Below are 16,650 nucleotides of genomic sequence, written 5' to 3' on the forward strand. Positions count from 1 at the left end.
GGAGAGGCCGAGGCGGCGCGCTCGGCGTGGGAGGCCGGGCGGCCGCGGTCAGCCCCCGCCCCCGACGGCGCCCAGCTGCGGCCGCAGGACGCGGGACGGCGGGCGGGCAGGCGCTGGGTGCCCCGCCGCGGCCGAAGCTTTCCCCGTTCTGCACCGCCGCGTGGCCTCGCGCATTCCCGGTTAGCAGGGTTTCAGGCGAGGGTCCCCGTCGCGGCCCGCCCACCCTCGTGGGCGACTTCCTGCCCTCCTCGGCCGAAAGCCGGACGTCGCCAGCGGAACACGGGCGGGAAGCAGCGCGGACTCCGGGCTTCACCTGCCTCAGAAACCTGGGAGGAAAACCAGACAAGTTCCCTTTTCCGCCCGAGTCCGGCCTTACCTCCCTCGCTGCTGACCCCTCGCGTTTTGAAGGGCGCCCGTGCTATCTCTTGATTCGATTACTGTCATCTGCAGACCTTTTTGAATCCGCTTTCTAACCCGCCTGTAGCGCAGAGGCTCCCCAGGCGTGGCTGTGTCTTGCACCTCGGGCTCTGCGTGTGGCAGGAAGGGCGTGGGCGCCTGGCCTGGGGCCGGCTGGGGTCCCTCACGGGGATGAGCGGGCAAATGCAGGAGCGAAGCGGGACCCGGCCCGCACTGCTGGCCTCGGAGCTGCACTAGGGCGCGGCCCGCGCCCTCTGGGCTGGATTCCCCCCTGGGGAGCCCGCGGAAGCACTTTGCATGTAGTCTCATGAGACCCGTTTTGGAATTCTGACCCCCGAAACAGTAAGAAGACACATTTGTGTCTTAAAGCACTAAATTCAGGCAGCAATAGGAAACTAATAACGCCATCTAGTTAACGTCTTAATTTTAGCAATAATATATTCACTTCTAGTGTATTAATATATAAACCCATTTGTTATTAGTATATTCTAAGATTTTTGGTTGTATTTCTAGCTATCTTTATCATTTTCAATAGTCCCTTGTTCTTTGATTATCTCATCAAATTTTTTAAAATCTCATTGTTATTTCTGGTTTGTTTTTACACTTTTCATTTTGAGATGACTGTCAATTCAAGTGAAGTTGTAAGAGATAATGCAGAGGGGCCGGCGCTGTGGTGTAGTGGGCTAAGCCTCTGCCTGCAACACCGCATCCCATGTGGGTGCCGGTTTGTGTCCCAGCTGTTTCTTGTCTGATCCAGCTCTCTGCTATGGCCTGGGAAAGCTGAAGAAGGCCCAAGTGCTTAGGCCTCTGCACCCTTTTGGGAGACCTGGAAGAAGTTCCTGGCTCCTGGCTTCGGATGAGTTCAGCCCTGGCCATGGCCACCATCTGGGGAGTGAACCAGCAGATAGAAGACCTCTCTTTCTGTGTCTCTCCTTTGTCTGTAACTCTGCCTCTCAAATAAATAAAACCTTAAAAAAAAGAAAAGAAATGAAGAACACAGAAAAAGCCCTAGATCCTTGAACGAAATTTCCCCAGTGGTGACATCTTGCAAAGCCATAGTACAGTAGCTCAACCAGGATGTGCCGTGAATAGTCAAGATACCTGTGTCCAGCACCACAAAGATCCTCATATTATCCTTTTTTTAAATTTTATTATTATTATTTTTTTTGACAGGCAGAGTGGATAGAGAGAGGCAGAGAGAAAGTTCTTCCTTTTGCTGTTGGTTCACCCGCCAATGGCCGCCACGGCTGGCGCGCTGCGGCCGGTGCACCGCGCTGATCCGAAGGCAGGAGCCAGGTGCTTCCTCCTGGTCTCCCATGGGGTGCAGGGCCCAAGCAGTTGGGCCATCCTCCACTGCACTCCCTGGCCACAGCAGAGAGCTGGCCTGGAAGAGGGGCAACCGGGAAAGAATCCGGTGCCCCGACCGGGACTAGAACCCCAGGGTGCGGGCACCGCTAGGTGGCGCCGGCTCATGTTATCCTTTATTTTAAAATAATTTATTTTATTTATTTCAAAGACAAAACCAGAGAGAAAGAGAGAGAGAGAGAGAGAGAGAGAGAGAGATCTTCTATCCATTGGTTCTCTCCCCAAATGGGCTAGACTGGAGCCAGGAACTCCATCTGGGTCTCCCACATAAGTGGCAGGGGTCTGAGCACTTGGACCATCCTCCACTGATTTCCCAAGTGCATTAGCAGGGAGCTGGATTGAAAGGGGAGCAGCTGGGACTCTAACCCTTGCCCTGATGTGGGATGCTGGCGTTGCAGGCAGAGGCTTAACTGGATGCACCAGGGTAGCCTGCCCTCCTATTATCCTTTCTGCCATGTCACACCCTCCCTCACTGCTGGTGAGCACTATTCTCTTACCCATTCCTATAACTGTCTTTTCAAGAACACACATAAATGGACTCATACATTATGTAACATTTTGCCGTGGATTTTTTTTTTCACTTAGCACAGTTCTCTGGAGACTCAGCCAAGTTCTGCCTGCATCAATAGTTCTTTCCTATTGATCTCTGAGAAGTGCAGAACAGGTTGCCACAGTTTGCTTAATCACTCAGGTGTTGAAGGTCATCTGGTTGTTTCTAGTTGTTGGCTATTATGAATTAGACTGCAACTGACATTCATATTTGAGGGGTCTTCAAGATGTTCATGGAATATGTGTATTATGGAAAAGCTGTGGGGGCGGGCACTGTAGCACGGCAGGTTAAGCCACTGCTTGGGGCACCTGCATCCCATATCAGGGTGCCTGGGATGAAGTCCCGTCTCTGCTTCCGATCCAGGTTTTGCTAACACACCTCGGAGGCAGCAGGTGACGGCCCAAGTGCTACCCATGTGGGAGACCCAGATGGAGTGCCTGTCTCCTGGCTTTGGCTGGACCAGCTCTGGCTCCTTCAGGCATTTGCGGAGTGAACCAGTGGATGAAAGCTCTCTTTTCTCTCTGTCTCTGTCTCTCTGTCTCTCTTTCTTTCTCTGTCTTTCCCTCTCTGTCACTCTGCCTTCCAAATAAATAAGATAAATTTTTTAAAATAAATAAGTAAATATTTTCTCTGCCTTCCTGTGGGTTACATGAACACTTTTTTGAATGCCATTTTAATCCATCTATAGTGTTATCATTCAGTGTTATAATTTTTGCTTCAACACATTAACCATATTTAGGAAGCTTGAGAGAAGGAAAATCTATTGTGTTTATCCATGTATTTGCTTACATACTCTTTATTTCCTGATGGTTCCTTCTTTCACCATTTCCTTTTTGTTTAGAGAACTGTCTTCAGACATTCGTAGGGTAGAACTGCCGGTGACTAATTGTCCTTCATCTGAAATGTCTTGATTTTCTGTTCATTCTCAAAGGCCATCTTTACTACATTCACAATCAACAGTTAACTTTCTTTTCTTTTTTTTAAGATTTATTTTATTTATTTGAAAGCCAGAGTTGGGAGGGGTGGGGAGACTGAGAGAAAGAGGACTTCCATCTGCTGGCTTGCTCCGGAGATGGCCACATCTGCCAGAGTTGGGCAAGGCAGAAGACAGGAGCCAGGAGTTCCATCTAGATCTCCCTTGTGGGATCAGGGGCCTAAGCATCTGGACCGTATTCTGCCACCTTCCCAGGTGCATCAGCAGGAAGCTGGACAGGACACGGAGCAGCTGGAACACAAACTGGCACCCATATGGGATACCACAATGCCAGCCCCGACAGTTACTTTCTTGCGTCACTTGAAGAATGTGCCCCTTGGGTATGGCGTCCTGGCCTAGTGGGTTAAGCCTCTGTATGCAGTGCCAGCATCCCATGTGGGCACTGGTTTGAGTCTGGCTGCTCCAATTCTGATCCAGCTCCCTGCTAATGCACTTGGGAAAGCAGCAGAGGATGGTCCAGGTCCTTGGGCCCCTGTACCTACATGAGAGACCCATATGGAACCTCTGGCTTCTGGCTTCCATCTGGCCCAGCCCCAGCTGTCGTGTCCATTTCGGGCATGAATCAGTCGATGGGAGATTCTCTCTCTCTGTAACTCTTTCAAATAAATAAAGAAATCTTAAAAAGGAAGGAAGGGAGGGAGAGAGGGAGGGAGCAAGAAAGGAGGGAAGAGGGAAGAAGGGAAGAAAAATGTGCCACTTTCTTCTGGCCTCCATGGTTTATAAGAAATCTGGTATCATTCAAATTGTTTTTCTCTGGGTGTGCTTTCTCACTGCATTCAAGAATTTTCTTTAGTTTGGAGATGTTTGATTTGTTTTGGTGCAGATTTTTTTGGGTTCATGTTTGGGGTTGACTCAACTTCTCTGAATCTTTCTTCTTTTTCTTTCTTCTACCAGATTCAGGACATTGTAGCCATTGTTTTTTGGCTTTCTCAGCCTACCATGTCCCCTGTCCTGCAGAGACACCCATGACACAAGCGTTTGATCTTCCATTACAGCCCTGCAGGGCCCTGGGAGTCCATGAGGGTTTTCCCCTCGAGGTCTGTTTTTCCTCTGTTTTTCAGATTGGGTAATTTCTATTGTTCTGTCTTCTAGCTCATTGATTTGCTCCTCTCTCCTCTTCATTTTGCTCCTGAGACCATGCGTTGAGTTTTTAATTTCGTTTATTATATTTTCAGTGCTAAAGTTTCCATTTGGATCTTTATAGCTTCTCTTTCTTTACTGGGACTTTCTGCAATGTTCATTTGTTCCACACGTGCTCCTTGTTGCTCACTGAAGTGTTCTTATGTTGGCTGCTTTAAAATCTTAGATAATTGAAGTGTAACTGTCATCTTGGTTTTGGTATCTATGGGTTGTCTTTTTTAAATTTGAGACTATCCTGGTTCTTTTTTAAAATATATATTTATTTATGTATTTAAAAGGCAGAGTTAGAGAGGGAAAGACAGAGATCTTCCATCCACTGGTTCACTCCCCAAATGGCTGCAATAGCCAGGGCTGGGCCAGGCCGAAGCCAGGAGCCAGGAGCTTCATCCAAGTCTCCCACATATGTGCGGGGGGCCCACGTACTTGGGCCATGTTCCCCTGCTTCCCTAGGTACACTAGCAGGGAGCTGGGCTGGAAGTGGAGCAGCTGGGACTCAAGCTGCCCACATGGGATGCTGGTGCTGTAGATGGTGGCTTAACCCAATATGCCACAGCGCTGACTTCTCCTGGTTCCTGAACTAAGTGATTTTTCAATTGAAACCTAGGCACTTAGTAGATTGCTATGGGACTCTGGGTCTTATCAAAATCTTCTATTTTAGCTGACTTAACACTGAAGCCAGAAGGTGAGGGTGCTGCGTAGAGAGTCCTGCCTGGAAGGGATAGAAGTGCAAGGCCCCATGCAGCTTCTGTCACCCAAGGGGGTGTGGGTGCACCTTACTACTGAGCAGGTCTGGGACTCCCAATTCCCCACCAGGCCTCCATTGAGTCCTCCTTGACTAGAAGAGTAGGAAAGCCTTGGTATTGCACCCTGCATGGCCTCTCCTGACACCATGGCGAAGGGCTGGGAGAGCATCATTACCTATGAGCCACTGTGAAAGGTCTCTCTACTCGGCTTCCTAATTCCACCCAGAAGGGAGGGGTGGGGCCCTGTTACTGCCAAATGGTGGGTTAAGTCCAGGCTCCCCACATGGTTTCCACTGGCAGAAGGAGGGAGGTTTGTCACTGCCAAGGTCCCCTACTTGGCCTTTTCTGACATCACCTGGTGGGGACGGTGGGGCAGGTGCCACGTCATAGCCGTGGAGTGTGGAGTCAAGGTTCCCTCTTGGTCTTTGCTGCCATGGGTGGAGGTGGAAGTCTAGTTCTTTTTATTTTTTAAAAAAGATTTATTTATTTATTTATTTGAAAGGCAGAGTTACAGACAGAGGGAAAGACAGAGAGAAAGGTCTTCCGTCTACTGGTTCATTCCCCAAATGGTCGCAATGGCCAGAGCTGCACCAATCCGAAGCCAGGAGCCAGGAGCTTCTTCCAGGTCTCCCACGTGGGTGCAGGTGTCCAAGCACTTGGGTCATCTTCTACTGCTTTCCCAGGTCATAGCAGAGAGCTGGATGGGAAGAGGAGCAGCCGGGACTAGAACCAGCACCCATATGGGATACTGACATCGCAGGCAGAAGATTAAACCTACTGCGCCACAGCGCCGGCCCCAGGAGTCTACAGTTCTTTCCTTGGTGCAACTGGAGTAGAGATTTGCTCTCTCAGTTTTCTGTCTTGCTGGGCCTTTAGAGAGCAGGCTCTGTGCACGTGCATGTACTCATTGATGCTGTTAGGTTTTTGTCTCCCTCAGCTACAGCTCTGGTATGTGGGAGCCGAGAGGAAATCAGGACACTCAGCACCACGTTGTGCCTTCGATCCTGAGCTCCCTGGCCGCTCCGCCTGCTCGCCACTTTTCAGAGTCCTCTTGAATATGATGTTTTATATATAACATTTAGGGGGATTAGTTGTACATAACTAGAGGAATAGGGAAAAGTATGTCAAGTCTCCTTTCTTACTTATTTTATATTCTGTGATGATTTCAGTATCTTAAAACCTTGGGGATCTATTTTTTTAATTTAAATTTATTATTTATGTTATTTGAAAGGCGGAGAAATGAAGATCCTCCATCTGCTGGCTTACTGCCCAAATGCCTGTAACAGCTGGGGCTGGGCCAGGAGCTGGGAACAGTCCAGGTCTCCAGTGCAAGTGGCAGGGACCTAGGTACCTGAGCCATCATCTGCTACCTCCCAGACTGCAATGTTAGCAGGAAGCTAGAACTGGAAGTGGAGTCAGGACTGGAACCCAGGCACTCGAACATGGGATGCAGGTGTCCCAGGGGGCATCTTACCTGTGGTGCCAAATATCAGCCTCTAAATTTGCTTTTTAACAATTTTTTTAAACATTTTTTTTCCTCTTCTCCTTCGTGGAGAACACTGGGACTACAAACTGGGGACCATGTTGGTCTTCTTCATGGGTCCTGGTTTCATACCTGAATTCTCAGGTGGTTTTCCTGGCCTGCACATGTGTGCTCTGGGGTTAACGGTCTGATCCCAGCGCTGTGACTGGCACTTGTGCCCCAGGACTCGGGCTCACTTGTTGACCAGCTCACACTTTATCTCCCTTCTTCCTTCTTGTGGGGGAAGGGTTGGTACACTGTGAGTCCTCTCCTGCATGCTCAGCAGTGCTTTCCAAAGGTTGTGCTGTGGCAATGGGGCCAAAAATCACTGGTGGAAAAGGAAACCCTCACAGATGACAGTTGGCAGTATTACCCCAAACACAACCAGCAGAATGGCATTCCTCATGGTTCCAGACTTCTGTTAAAAGGCCACACATGAAGGTATTGTTGGCATTTTGAATCTCTTAATAATAGTAGTCACTTTAGGTGTGATAGATTATTGGAATAATACTCAATCTTTAGTTATCTACAGCAAAATCGAGCCTTGCTACATTACCATAACTGGACTCAGGACAAACTTGTCTCTGGAGTAGTTGAGAACAAGGAGAAAGGAGCAGGTGTCTGGCCTAGTGTTAAGATGGCTCACTAGGCTAATCCTCCGCCTGCGGCGCCAGCACCCCAGGTTCTAGCCCTGGTCGGGGCACCAGATTCTTTCCCGGTTGCTCCTCTTCCAGTCCAGCTCTCTGCTGTGGCCCGGGAAGGCAGTGAAGGATGGCCCAAGTGCTTGGGCCCTGCACCTGCATGGGAGACCAGGAGGAAGCACCTGGCTCCTGGCTTCGGATTGGCGCAGCGCACCGGCCGCAGCGGCCATTTGGGGGGTGAACCAACGGAGGGAAGACCTTTCTCTCTGTCTCTCTCTCTCACTCACTGTCTAACTCTGCCTGTCAAAAAAAAAAAAAAAAAAAAAAAGATGGCTACAATCCGTATCGCCATACCCAAGTTCCACTCCTAGCTCCAGCTCTCGACTCCAGCTTCCTGCTAATGCAGATGTGATGGGTCCCTACCAGTTATGTGGGAGACCCAGACTGAAGCCCAGCTCCTCACCCAACCTCAGTCATCGCAGGCATTTGGAGAATGGGAGCTCTCTCTCTGTCTCTCAACTAAATAAACAAATATAAAGAAAAAAGACCTAGGTGAAAACAAGGACATTGGCACTGGAGGATACGCTGGAAAAGAGTGAGGTGGTGTGACAGCTGCAAAACGTGGTCTAACCTGTAGCCCGTGGTGCAGCCTCCCCATACAACTGCAGCTGTAGCTTGAAAAATCCTTTGTGTTATTTTCCCAAGAGAAACAAGTCTTTCTTTTACCCTCCTGCAGCCTGTCCTCACCATACTGCACAGGGACACAAGGGGTTTTCTCTACCCATGCCCCCCATTCACGACTCCTCTTCCCTCGGTTTATTCAGTAAACAGATTCAAGACGTTCCTCATTTCTTGACATGCCACGAAGCACAGTGTGGGTCCCAAAATGCGTTTTTTCTCTTTACAGCTTTGACTCTTCTAGTTTAAAGTACTGTGCCAAGAAGGGCCCGGCATGAACTCACCTCTCCAAAGAGAACAGAGAGGATTGCAGATACTTGCTGTGTGCCAGCCTCTGTCCTGAGCTCCTTATGTGTATTTGGTTCTTTAACCCCCCCACCCCCGATGATCCTAAGGAACAGGTGCTTTGATTGCCCTCACCCCACAGGAGAGGCACAGAGAATCCTACAGCCTTGTGCTTAGCAAGTGGTGGAACTCCCCATCGTCCTGGTCAGTTTGGCTCCAGATCTACAAGGCCCAGACCACACCCAGTGTGTGTGATGCTTCAAGTCTAACAACAGAGCAAAATGGAGTCCTTTCACAGGGAGAACAGGCTACACCACAATGCATTTATTCTTGAGAACAGTACACCATCTTTACAACTTTCAAAATGTTACTATCAACTGTCTCTGCAACTTACTTATCAAGCTGATTCAAAAAAAAAAAAAAACCACTAAAACCAGAACAACAGAGCAGAGTGAGTCACCAGCACCATCGTCAGCCATCCTTGGCCACACATGGGAAGACCCTGAGATCGAGTCAAGAGATGAGCTGTGCACGTCCGCGGAAGGAGACAGCGTCCCGCCTGGGCGTCATGCCCTCCGGGGCCTCTGACTGTCTAACTCTCCTTTAAAATCTGCAAAGAAGGAATTGCCCAGGTGAGATAGCCCTTCAAGGGGTTGCTGCAAACAGAGTAAACGTGGAGAAGGCCAATCTCTGCTCTCAAATGTGAAGACGTGTTCTGGTGGCACATGGAGAGCTGTCCCTGGATGTACTGTTACGTTCTACTGAGGCTTTGCTGGTGGCACAGGGAGAGCTGTCCCTGGATGTACTGTACGTTCTACTGAGCCTTTGTCCCCCCTTTCTGCAGCATGTCTTCTATTTCTTCTGAGACTTTGCCTTTGTAGTCATTTGCTTCTATTGCATTTAACTTCTCTTGATACTCCAGCGGCAAACCATTTTGTTTGGCACCCATGCAAACAACCTAGAAACGGTTAACACAAACAGAACAGTCCTTTTAGTTAGGAACATAATTCAGTTTAGCATGCCACAGCTTCATCTGCATTGTCAAAGATGAAATATTACCTTTCACATGATTCTAGAAAACTGAGATATGGTTCTTCCTCTCACACTGAGCATGAGTGAGCAGGGACTTTTCTTTTTTTTTTTTTTTTTTAAAGATTTATTTATTTATTTGAAAGTTGGAGTTACAGAGAGAGAAGGAGAGGCAGAGGCAGAGAAAGAAAGAGAGAGGTCTTCCATCCATTGGTTCACTCCCCAACTGGCCACAATGGCCAGAGCTGCACTGATCCAAAGCCAGAAGCCAGGAGCTTCTTCCCGGTCTCCCGTGTGGGTGCAGGGGCCCGAGGACTTGGGCCATCTTCTACTGCTTTCCCAGGGTACAGCAGAAAGCTGGATTGGAAGCAGAGCAGCTGGGACTCAAACCGGCGCCCATATGGGATGCTGGCACTGCAAGCCAGGGCTTCAACCAGCTATGCACAGCACCAGCCCCGCAGGGACTTTTCAAAGCCCCATGAGGTATCCTCATGGGACAGCAATTTCACTCAGTAATATGACTTAAGATATTCTTATATTAAGACAAAATCTATCTAACTGTATAGAATTTGCTAAGGAAAAACATTCTTCAAAAAAATTTAAAGTTTCCTAGAACAGTTTTGGTTTCCATCCTGAAGTATATTCTTTTTTATTTTAAGATTTATTTATTTTATTTGAAAGGCAGAGTGACACACAGAGAGAGATCTTCCATCTGCTGGCTCACTCCCCAAATGCCTACCACAACCAGGGCTGGACCAGGCAGCAGCTAGAAGCGAACTAATTCCATCCAGGCCTCCCTTGCGTGTGTCAGGAACCCATGTACTTGGGCCATCATCTGCAGCCTCCCAGGAACATTTAGCAGGAAGCTGGATCAGAACTTGATCCCAGGCACTCTGATGTGGCGTGTGTGCATCCCCAGCGGTGACTGAACCCACTGTGCCACCATCCCTACCCCCTGAAGTCTGCTCTTGTTCTGAATTGGACATGGGAATAAATGGTAGCTGTGTTTGTGGCGCTTTCAAGACTGATGCCAGGCTCCACTTCAGAAAATCCCAGACCAGACCCTGGACCTGAGTTACCCTCTGCAAGTGCCATCTCCCAACTGGGCCTGCCAACAAGTGCCTAAGCCGGGGTTTCTGAAGAGGAATACTGGGGTCTCTCTCCCACATTCTTGTCTTGTGCCTTCAGGGGCAACTTCCATGACTCTGAAACAGTGTGGCTTTCTCCATCAAGGGAGGGAAAACTTTTCAGTAGTAACTGTATGTCTCTCCTTAAAAATGAATCTTAGTGTGCACAAAATACTGTTTTGTGGAGGAATAAAGTGTAACAAAAGCATATGTACAGACTCACCCTATTAAAAACACACTCATACGTGCTCCTTTTGACTTTGAGAAAGAAAAGGGATGGCTAGAATTCTGATTCATACATGTTTCTTTCTTTATTTTTTTTCCCACAGGCAGAGTTAGACAGTGAGAGAGAGAGAGAGACAGAGAGAAAGGTCTTCCTTTTCCGTTGGTTCACCCCCCAAATGGCCGCTACAGTCGGCGCGCTGCGCCAGGAGCCAGGTGCCCCCTCCTGGTCTCCCATGCTGGTGCAGGGCCCAAGCATTTGGGCCACCCTCCACTGCCTTCCCGGGCCACAGCAGAGAGCTGGACTGGAAGAGGGGCAACCGGGACTAGAACCTGGGGTGCCGGTGCCACAGGCGGAGGATTAGCCAAGTGAGCAGTGGCACCAGCCTGATTCATATACCTTTCTAAAAGCTTTTCTTTTTCTTTACCAAAAACAAAAAAAAAAACTTCTACCATTATATGTGAATCAGATCAGGTTTTAAAATCTGTACTTTAGGTTATTACCATTTTTGTGTTTAAAAACGTTTTGAGAGGCCGGCACTGTGGCATAGCGCCTGAAGCCACCACCTGCAGTGCCAGCATCCCATATGGGTGCTGGTTCTAGTCCTGGCTGCTCCACTTCCGATCCAGCTCTCTGCTCTGGCCTGGGAAAGCAGTAGGAAATGGCCCAGGTCCTTGGGCCCCTGCACTCCAGTGGGAGACCTGGAGGAAGCTCCTGGCTTTGGATTGGCCCAGCTCTGTTGTGGCCATCTGGGGAGTGAACCAGCAGACAGAAGACTTTTCTCTCTCTAATTCTGCCATTCAAATAAATAAATCTTTAAGAAAAAACCATTTTGATTAAGATGAATTGTCCACATGGAATTTAAAACACAGAAAGCCTTTTGAAAACAAGACATTCTTTAGTTGATCTCGGTGCAAAGTAAAATAGAATCGCCACAAACCCCATGAGTGGCTCACCTTTTTATACTGTGGAGATGGGGGTGCGCTCTCATAGTTTGTCATCAGGTAACTTCGACAGGTTAACTCTTTCCCTTCTTGAGTGGACACCTTAACTTCTATCACCACATAGATTCCACTTTCTACCCCTTCTTGCCTGGAACCAGAAGAGTCAAGTTTCAACCATATTTGACTTAGGCAATTTGGTTGACAGCATAAAGGCTTTAATCAACTTGGGTACAGCATTAAAAATGTAACTATATACATATACTTGCTCCCTAGGTATTTTGGAATATACAGCATATAAATACCACATTATCTAAAATAAACTTAGCATTTCAACCAGAAAGTCTGAGAATTAACTCAGTACAGTCAGTCCTCTGTAACTGAGAGCGCCACATGTGTGACAGTGGATAGAAAACATTAAAAAGTAATCTGTATCTGAACACGTACAGGTCTTTTTTCTTGCCATTACTTCCGAAACAATACAGTTTTTACAAGTGCTTGCACAGCATTCATATTGTATTAGGTACTGGAAGTACTAGAGACGATGTGAAGTATGCATAGGAGGGTGTGTGTCGGTTGTGTGCAGACATGCAGCACTGCATAGGAAGGACCAGGGTGTCAGGATTCTGGAGTCCAGAGGGGTCCCAGCGCCGGTCCTGACAGGCAGGGAGGGGTGGCTGCAGTCAGCAGACCCAGGACCGGTCTCTCTCTGCTCGTGCTGTCTGAAAACATGCTTCAGGGTACTGCTTCCCGTCTCTGCGTCTCTGAAACTGTTGTCTGGACTGCAAGACTGGCCAGTGTGTTCTGACTCCCGCAAAGGCAGAGGGTGGCTCCCTCTTGTTCACAAGTCAAGTCAGGGACCGGCCACATGGGCGTCTGCCTTTCTCAAGGTCTGTGCTGTTTGGCCAACTTTCTTTGAATGGAATGCTGTGCCACACAGCTCTGGAGTGTGGTTATAAGAAACATGAGAGCACTTCCAGTGTGTTGTGAATGCTTTACAAATCATTATTACTTACTCACCCATTCAACTTCCATCCTAAAGAATGGGTTTAAAAAAAAACACTAAATTGTTCTTGAAATAAAAATATGTAACTGTTACAAACATCTCCATGTTTTTTATGACACTACAAAGATAAATTCTTATAACAGACAACTAACTGAAAAATAAGGGCTTTCATCTTTTATGTGGGATAGCACAACATTCCCTCAAATCTCAATCAGAAAGCGTGCCCCTTGCAGACTTCTGAACAGACTCACATCATCTTGCTGTGTGTGTCGACTGAAGCGTCAAGAACATGCCCCTAGTGTATGGCTGTGAGAACCTGACACACGTGTGCACATCCTTGCATAGAACCCACTTCTGAATTAGTCATTTTAAACTTATAATTAGAATCCACCTACTCATCCAGAGAACTTAAATTGCTTTTGTTCATTTTCCATACTACTCCCCACACTTCATCGCCAGGACTTTGAAAAATGGTGGCTATACCTCCATGCCACCTTTGACTCGTTTTGCCTTGGAAATTGCCAAAGTCAAGTTTAAAATCCTACAAAGGAAACCAAAGTGATATGATCAATACCCACTCGAGCCCAAATTTCCCTCCTCAAAATAAAAAGGATTTACCTTTGAACTGCATGCAATTAAAACAGTCAATAAATTGTGAGTTCCTCCTATGTATAAGAAGCTGTGGGGAATACAAAGATGAGCAGACAAGGACCCAGATCTCGAGAGCTATGGTTGTTTTTTTTTTTTTTTTTTTTGCATATTTTCCCTTAAAAATAAACACACTGAATATGTACAGGTACCTTAGTTAAAATATAAGGTTTAAGGAAATAAAGTCCCATAACCCAATGCCTTAATACAACCACTGTCATTTTTGCGAATTACTTCCCAGTTTACTTATGCGTTTTTACTTACAGACAAGCTGGTTGACAGTTACAGTTAACATATCTATTTTTATGTCTGTAGAATATAACAGGATATATCACCATATCTGCTCCAAGGAAATTGGCATTACAGGTGATTTATACACTTTTGAACATTAACCTAATATTCACAAATTGCACTCAGTAATCCTAACAGCAGCCCAACACTGAAAAATTATTGGGTGCTATACATTGTGCTGTTAGCGTTACATGGATTATCTCCGCTTATCCTGCCAACAATTTATTATACCCATTTTTACTGTGGCTTAGAAAAATCAAGCAGTTTGCCTAAGGTCTCACAACTAGGAAGTAATGAAGCCAAATGACTGGTCCAGTTTCCTCCCTCACAGAGCAGGGCATCAAGGGGATCAGAGTCCTGGGGAAAATTCAAAGTCCTTACCTGGCTTGTCTGCTCTGGGGAGACTTCTGTCTGTGCAGAGCTAAGTTCCCTTAATAGTAAAATTTCGAAAGGTTGGGATGGGTGATAACTCAGGTCCTTTCTAGGTTTATATATCATCCCTGTCTCCTCTGTTTTCTCAAAAACCATGCCAGACATTTCAGGGAAGAGGTGGATCCGAGGGACCCGTCCTTCCAACTGGCAATCTGGAGGTTCCTCCAGCACCACGTGTCCTTGGCAGGAGACTGGCAGATGGGATGAAGGTCACAGCCCACGCTGGGCACTGGCTGGCTGCCGCTGAACCCGAAAGCCGACTTCAGTCCCCCGCCTGCCGCCAGGGACACGGGCGGCCCCCTTTCCTACTGCAGGCTGTTCCCCGGCCTCTTGTTCCCTTTGCCAGTTCTCCCTCCGCTGCCTGAACGCTGCCCCTCTCGGGGCTCCGCCTAGGCCCTTCTGCTCACACAGCTGTGCAGCAGCTTCAGATACCATCTCACACCCTGATCCTCTTACAACCCGGGCCAGGTGTCTCCTCCGAGCCTCAGACATGTGCGGGATGGGGCCCAGCACCCAGCTAAATGTTTACTAGTGTTTTTCTGTGCACGCAGCTGTCTAGGAAGCATTTTAAACTCCAGAATGTTCTAACTAGCCTTAGGATGTTTCCCTCCCAAGCCTGGTTCTCTTCTTTCTGTACTCACTGTCAGTTTTCTCGGCCTTGATGTCTCTCCTCCCTTCACACTCAGCCACCAGGCTTTCACAGTGTTATCTCCTACACTTCCCTCGCTCGGGTCCCTCCACCCTCTCCTGCCGCCACCCCGGTTCACGGTGACATTCATTCCCGCACCACCTGCTGCTGCAACTTCCCAACTCGGCCCCTCGATCAAGTCCATTTTCTATAGCAACGGGATGAACTCGCACGGCTCCAAGTCTGGCCCTTGATTTCGCTTGTTTCTGCAATGGCTCTCTGATTTGGCTCTGGGGTCCTGTTAACAGTGTGGCCCTTTTCCACCCCCCCGGTCCTCATGCCACACTCTCCTTGCTAAATTCCAGCCACACTCAGGCCCTTTGCATACACTGCTCCCCCACCTCTGCAATTGTTCACATTTTTAAGGAAGGCTTTCCCGAGTGTCCTGGGCAACTCAGGCCCACCCCTCACTGCAACTTGCCTGTGTGGTTTTTAAGACTGGCCATAGACCTGTAACTGTAACCATGTGTTTGATCTGTCTTCCTCCTGCCTTAACTGTAAGCTCTTGAACTCCCTGCTTACATCTGGGGAAGTCCCTACCTTGTGCATTGAGGGTACAGAGGACCAGCGCCTGACTCCCATATCTGAAGCTTCAAAGGCCAGAAGTTGATGCTCTCAGATTGGACAAGGCTTTGCCAATGAGGACACTCATCTGGGGCTTTGAACTAGAAGTGGTGCCCAGGACAGCAGGGGAGCTCCTCCCGTCCGGTGGTGGGCATGTGGGACACTGGCAGGCAGGGCCCAGCTCAGAGGGTGCTGTTGCTGTGTCCCAGTTTCCCCGGTTCGGCAGGGGTGCGGCAGTGGCTCCCTGGGCTGGTTCCATCCTGTGATGCCGTGTGGGCTGTGCACCCTTCTCTCCGCCTGCCTCTCTGTCCACATTGTACCCCTGCCTTCCTGGTCACTGTGACCTCTCCAGCAGCCTTTCGACACGTTTCTGTCCTCTCTTTTTGCTTCAATCAGCCAGTTTCTGTTGCTTGGAACTAAGAACTCTGATGAGCTTAGCAGAGATCACTTTTGTCTAGGTCAAAGCTGTCAGAAGGTTTTGTGCGCAACCTGTTTGCACATGTCTCCTACAGAGTGGGAGACCCCAAAGCAGCGACTTCGCTCAGTCGGGTTTGTTCAGTGTTCCGTGCTGCAACAGGAGTGCTAAAGGCTGCACTGCACGGACCAAGAGCAACAGCTGGAGGTTCACCCACCCGCCTGCCCTCAGGGAGGAGGTACAGTGCAGGACCTGCCAGCTCAGGAGAGAGACAGATATGCAGGTATTCTACGATACCTGGTGACAAGTCGTGGTACAGGAGTACCCGCGGGACTGGTGCTGGGAGGATGTTCCTAAGTTAGTGGACAAGGGAGAGGAGGCCGCAGTGGGGCAGAACCGGCCGCAGGTGGGTGCGCCAGGAGCGGGCAGCTCAGGGCATTCTCAGGCGCCGCTGCCGCCCTGGGGTCAAGCACAGGATGGTGAGGGCCCCGGACGAGGTGGCACCCCAGAACCCCGACGCGTCCTCACCAGGCGGAGCTGCATTCCCGGCCCGTCCTGCCCCCGAAGATGCGATTGCGGCGGCCCTGGCTTGGGCGTGTGCACCGCGGGCACGAGGCCGCAGGACCCGCCGGGGTACACTGACCTGCAGGCGGGCCACGCAGCAGAACGTGGCCGAGGGATTTCGGAGGTGGATCCTCTCGGTCAGCAGGTTGCTACCATACGCGAAGTATAGGAAAGTGTCCTCCCCCTGGCCCGAGCCGTCATCGCAGCCCGAGTCCGCCATGCCCCGCCACACGCCCGCACGCCTCGGGGGCTGAGAGCAGAAGCGTTAGGAGCGGAGAGCGAGAGCAGCGCAGCGGCCGGCGACCCCAGCCCAGCAACAGCAGCGTCGCCGCCGCCGGCCCCAGAAAAGGCGGAAAATGTGGGTCGGGCGAGTCGAGAGCGAGCTCC

General features: G+C 49.2%; 2 protein-coding genes and 1 long non-coding RNA gene across 5 annotated transcripts in view; 1 reads left to right on the forward strand and 2 right to left on the reverse strand.

The window, feature by feature from the left end:
* Positions 1 to 650, reverse strand: part of NOD1 (nucleotide binding oligomerization domain containing 1) — a 48,045-nt gene extending 47,395 nt beyond the window's left edge. The window contains exon 1 of one of the 3 annotated variants that reach the window (XR_016223005.1): positions 377 to 645. The gene's annotated coding sequence lies outside the window, so the exon portion shown is untranslated. Of the gene's footprint in view, positions 1 to 376 lie in introns of all 3 variants that reach the window. The other 2 variants (XM_008261592.5, XM_089316078.1) reach the window with 2 other exon arrangements.
* LOC149121769 (uncharacterized) lies at positions 56 to 9,188 on the forward strand. The gene is made up of 2 exons (XR_016223010.1): positions 56 to 179; positions 8,280 to 9,188. It is a non-coding gene; the product is annotated as an uncharacterized LOC149121769 (long non-coding RNA).
* On the reverse strand, positions 8,626 to 16,581 carry GGCT (gamma-glutamylcyclotransferase). Its single transcript, XM_002713666.6, has 4 exons — positions 16,343 to 16,581; positions 13,057 to 13,202; positions 11,671 to 11,806; positions 8,626 to 9,293 (listed from the first exon to the last, which is right to left on the reverse strand). The coding sequence occupies exons 1-4, from the start codon at positions 16,481 to 16,483 to the stop codon at positions 9,150 to 9,152; spliced, it is 567 nt and encodes a 188-aa protein (XP_002713712.1). The 5' UTR covers positions 16,484 to 16,581; the 3' UTR covers positions 8,626 to 9,149.
* Between the last annotated feature and the right edge of the window lie 69 nt (positions 16,582 to 16,650).

Source organism: Oryctolagus cuniculus, chromosome 16, assembly GCF_051225735.1.
Source record: "Oryctolagus cuniculus isolate XC-2025 breed Fujian yellow rabbit chromosome 16, ASM5122573v1, whole genome shotgun sequence".
NCBI lineage: Eukaryota > Metazoa > Chordata > Mammalia > Lagomorpha > Leporidae > Oryctolagus > Oryctolagus cuniculus.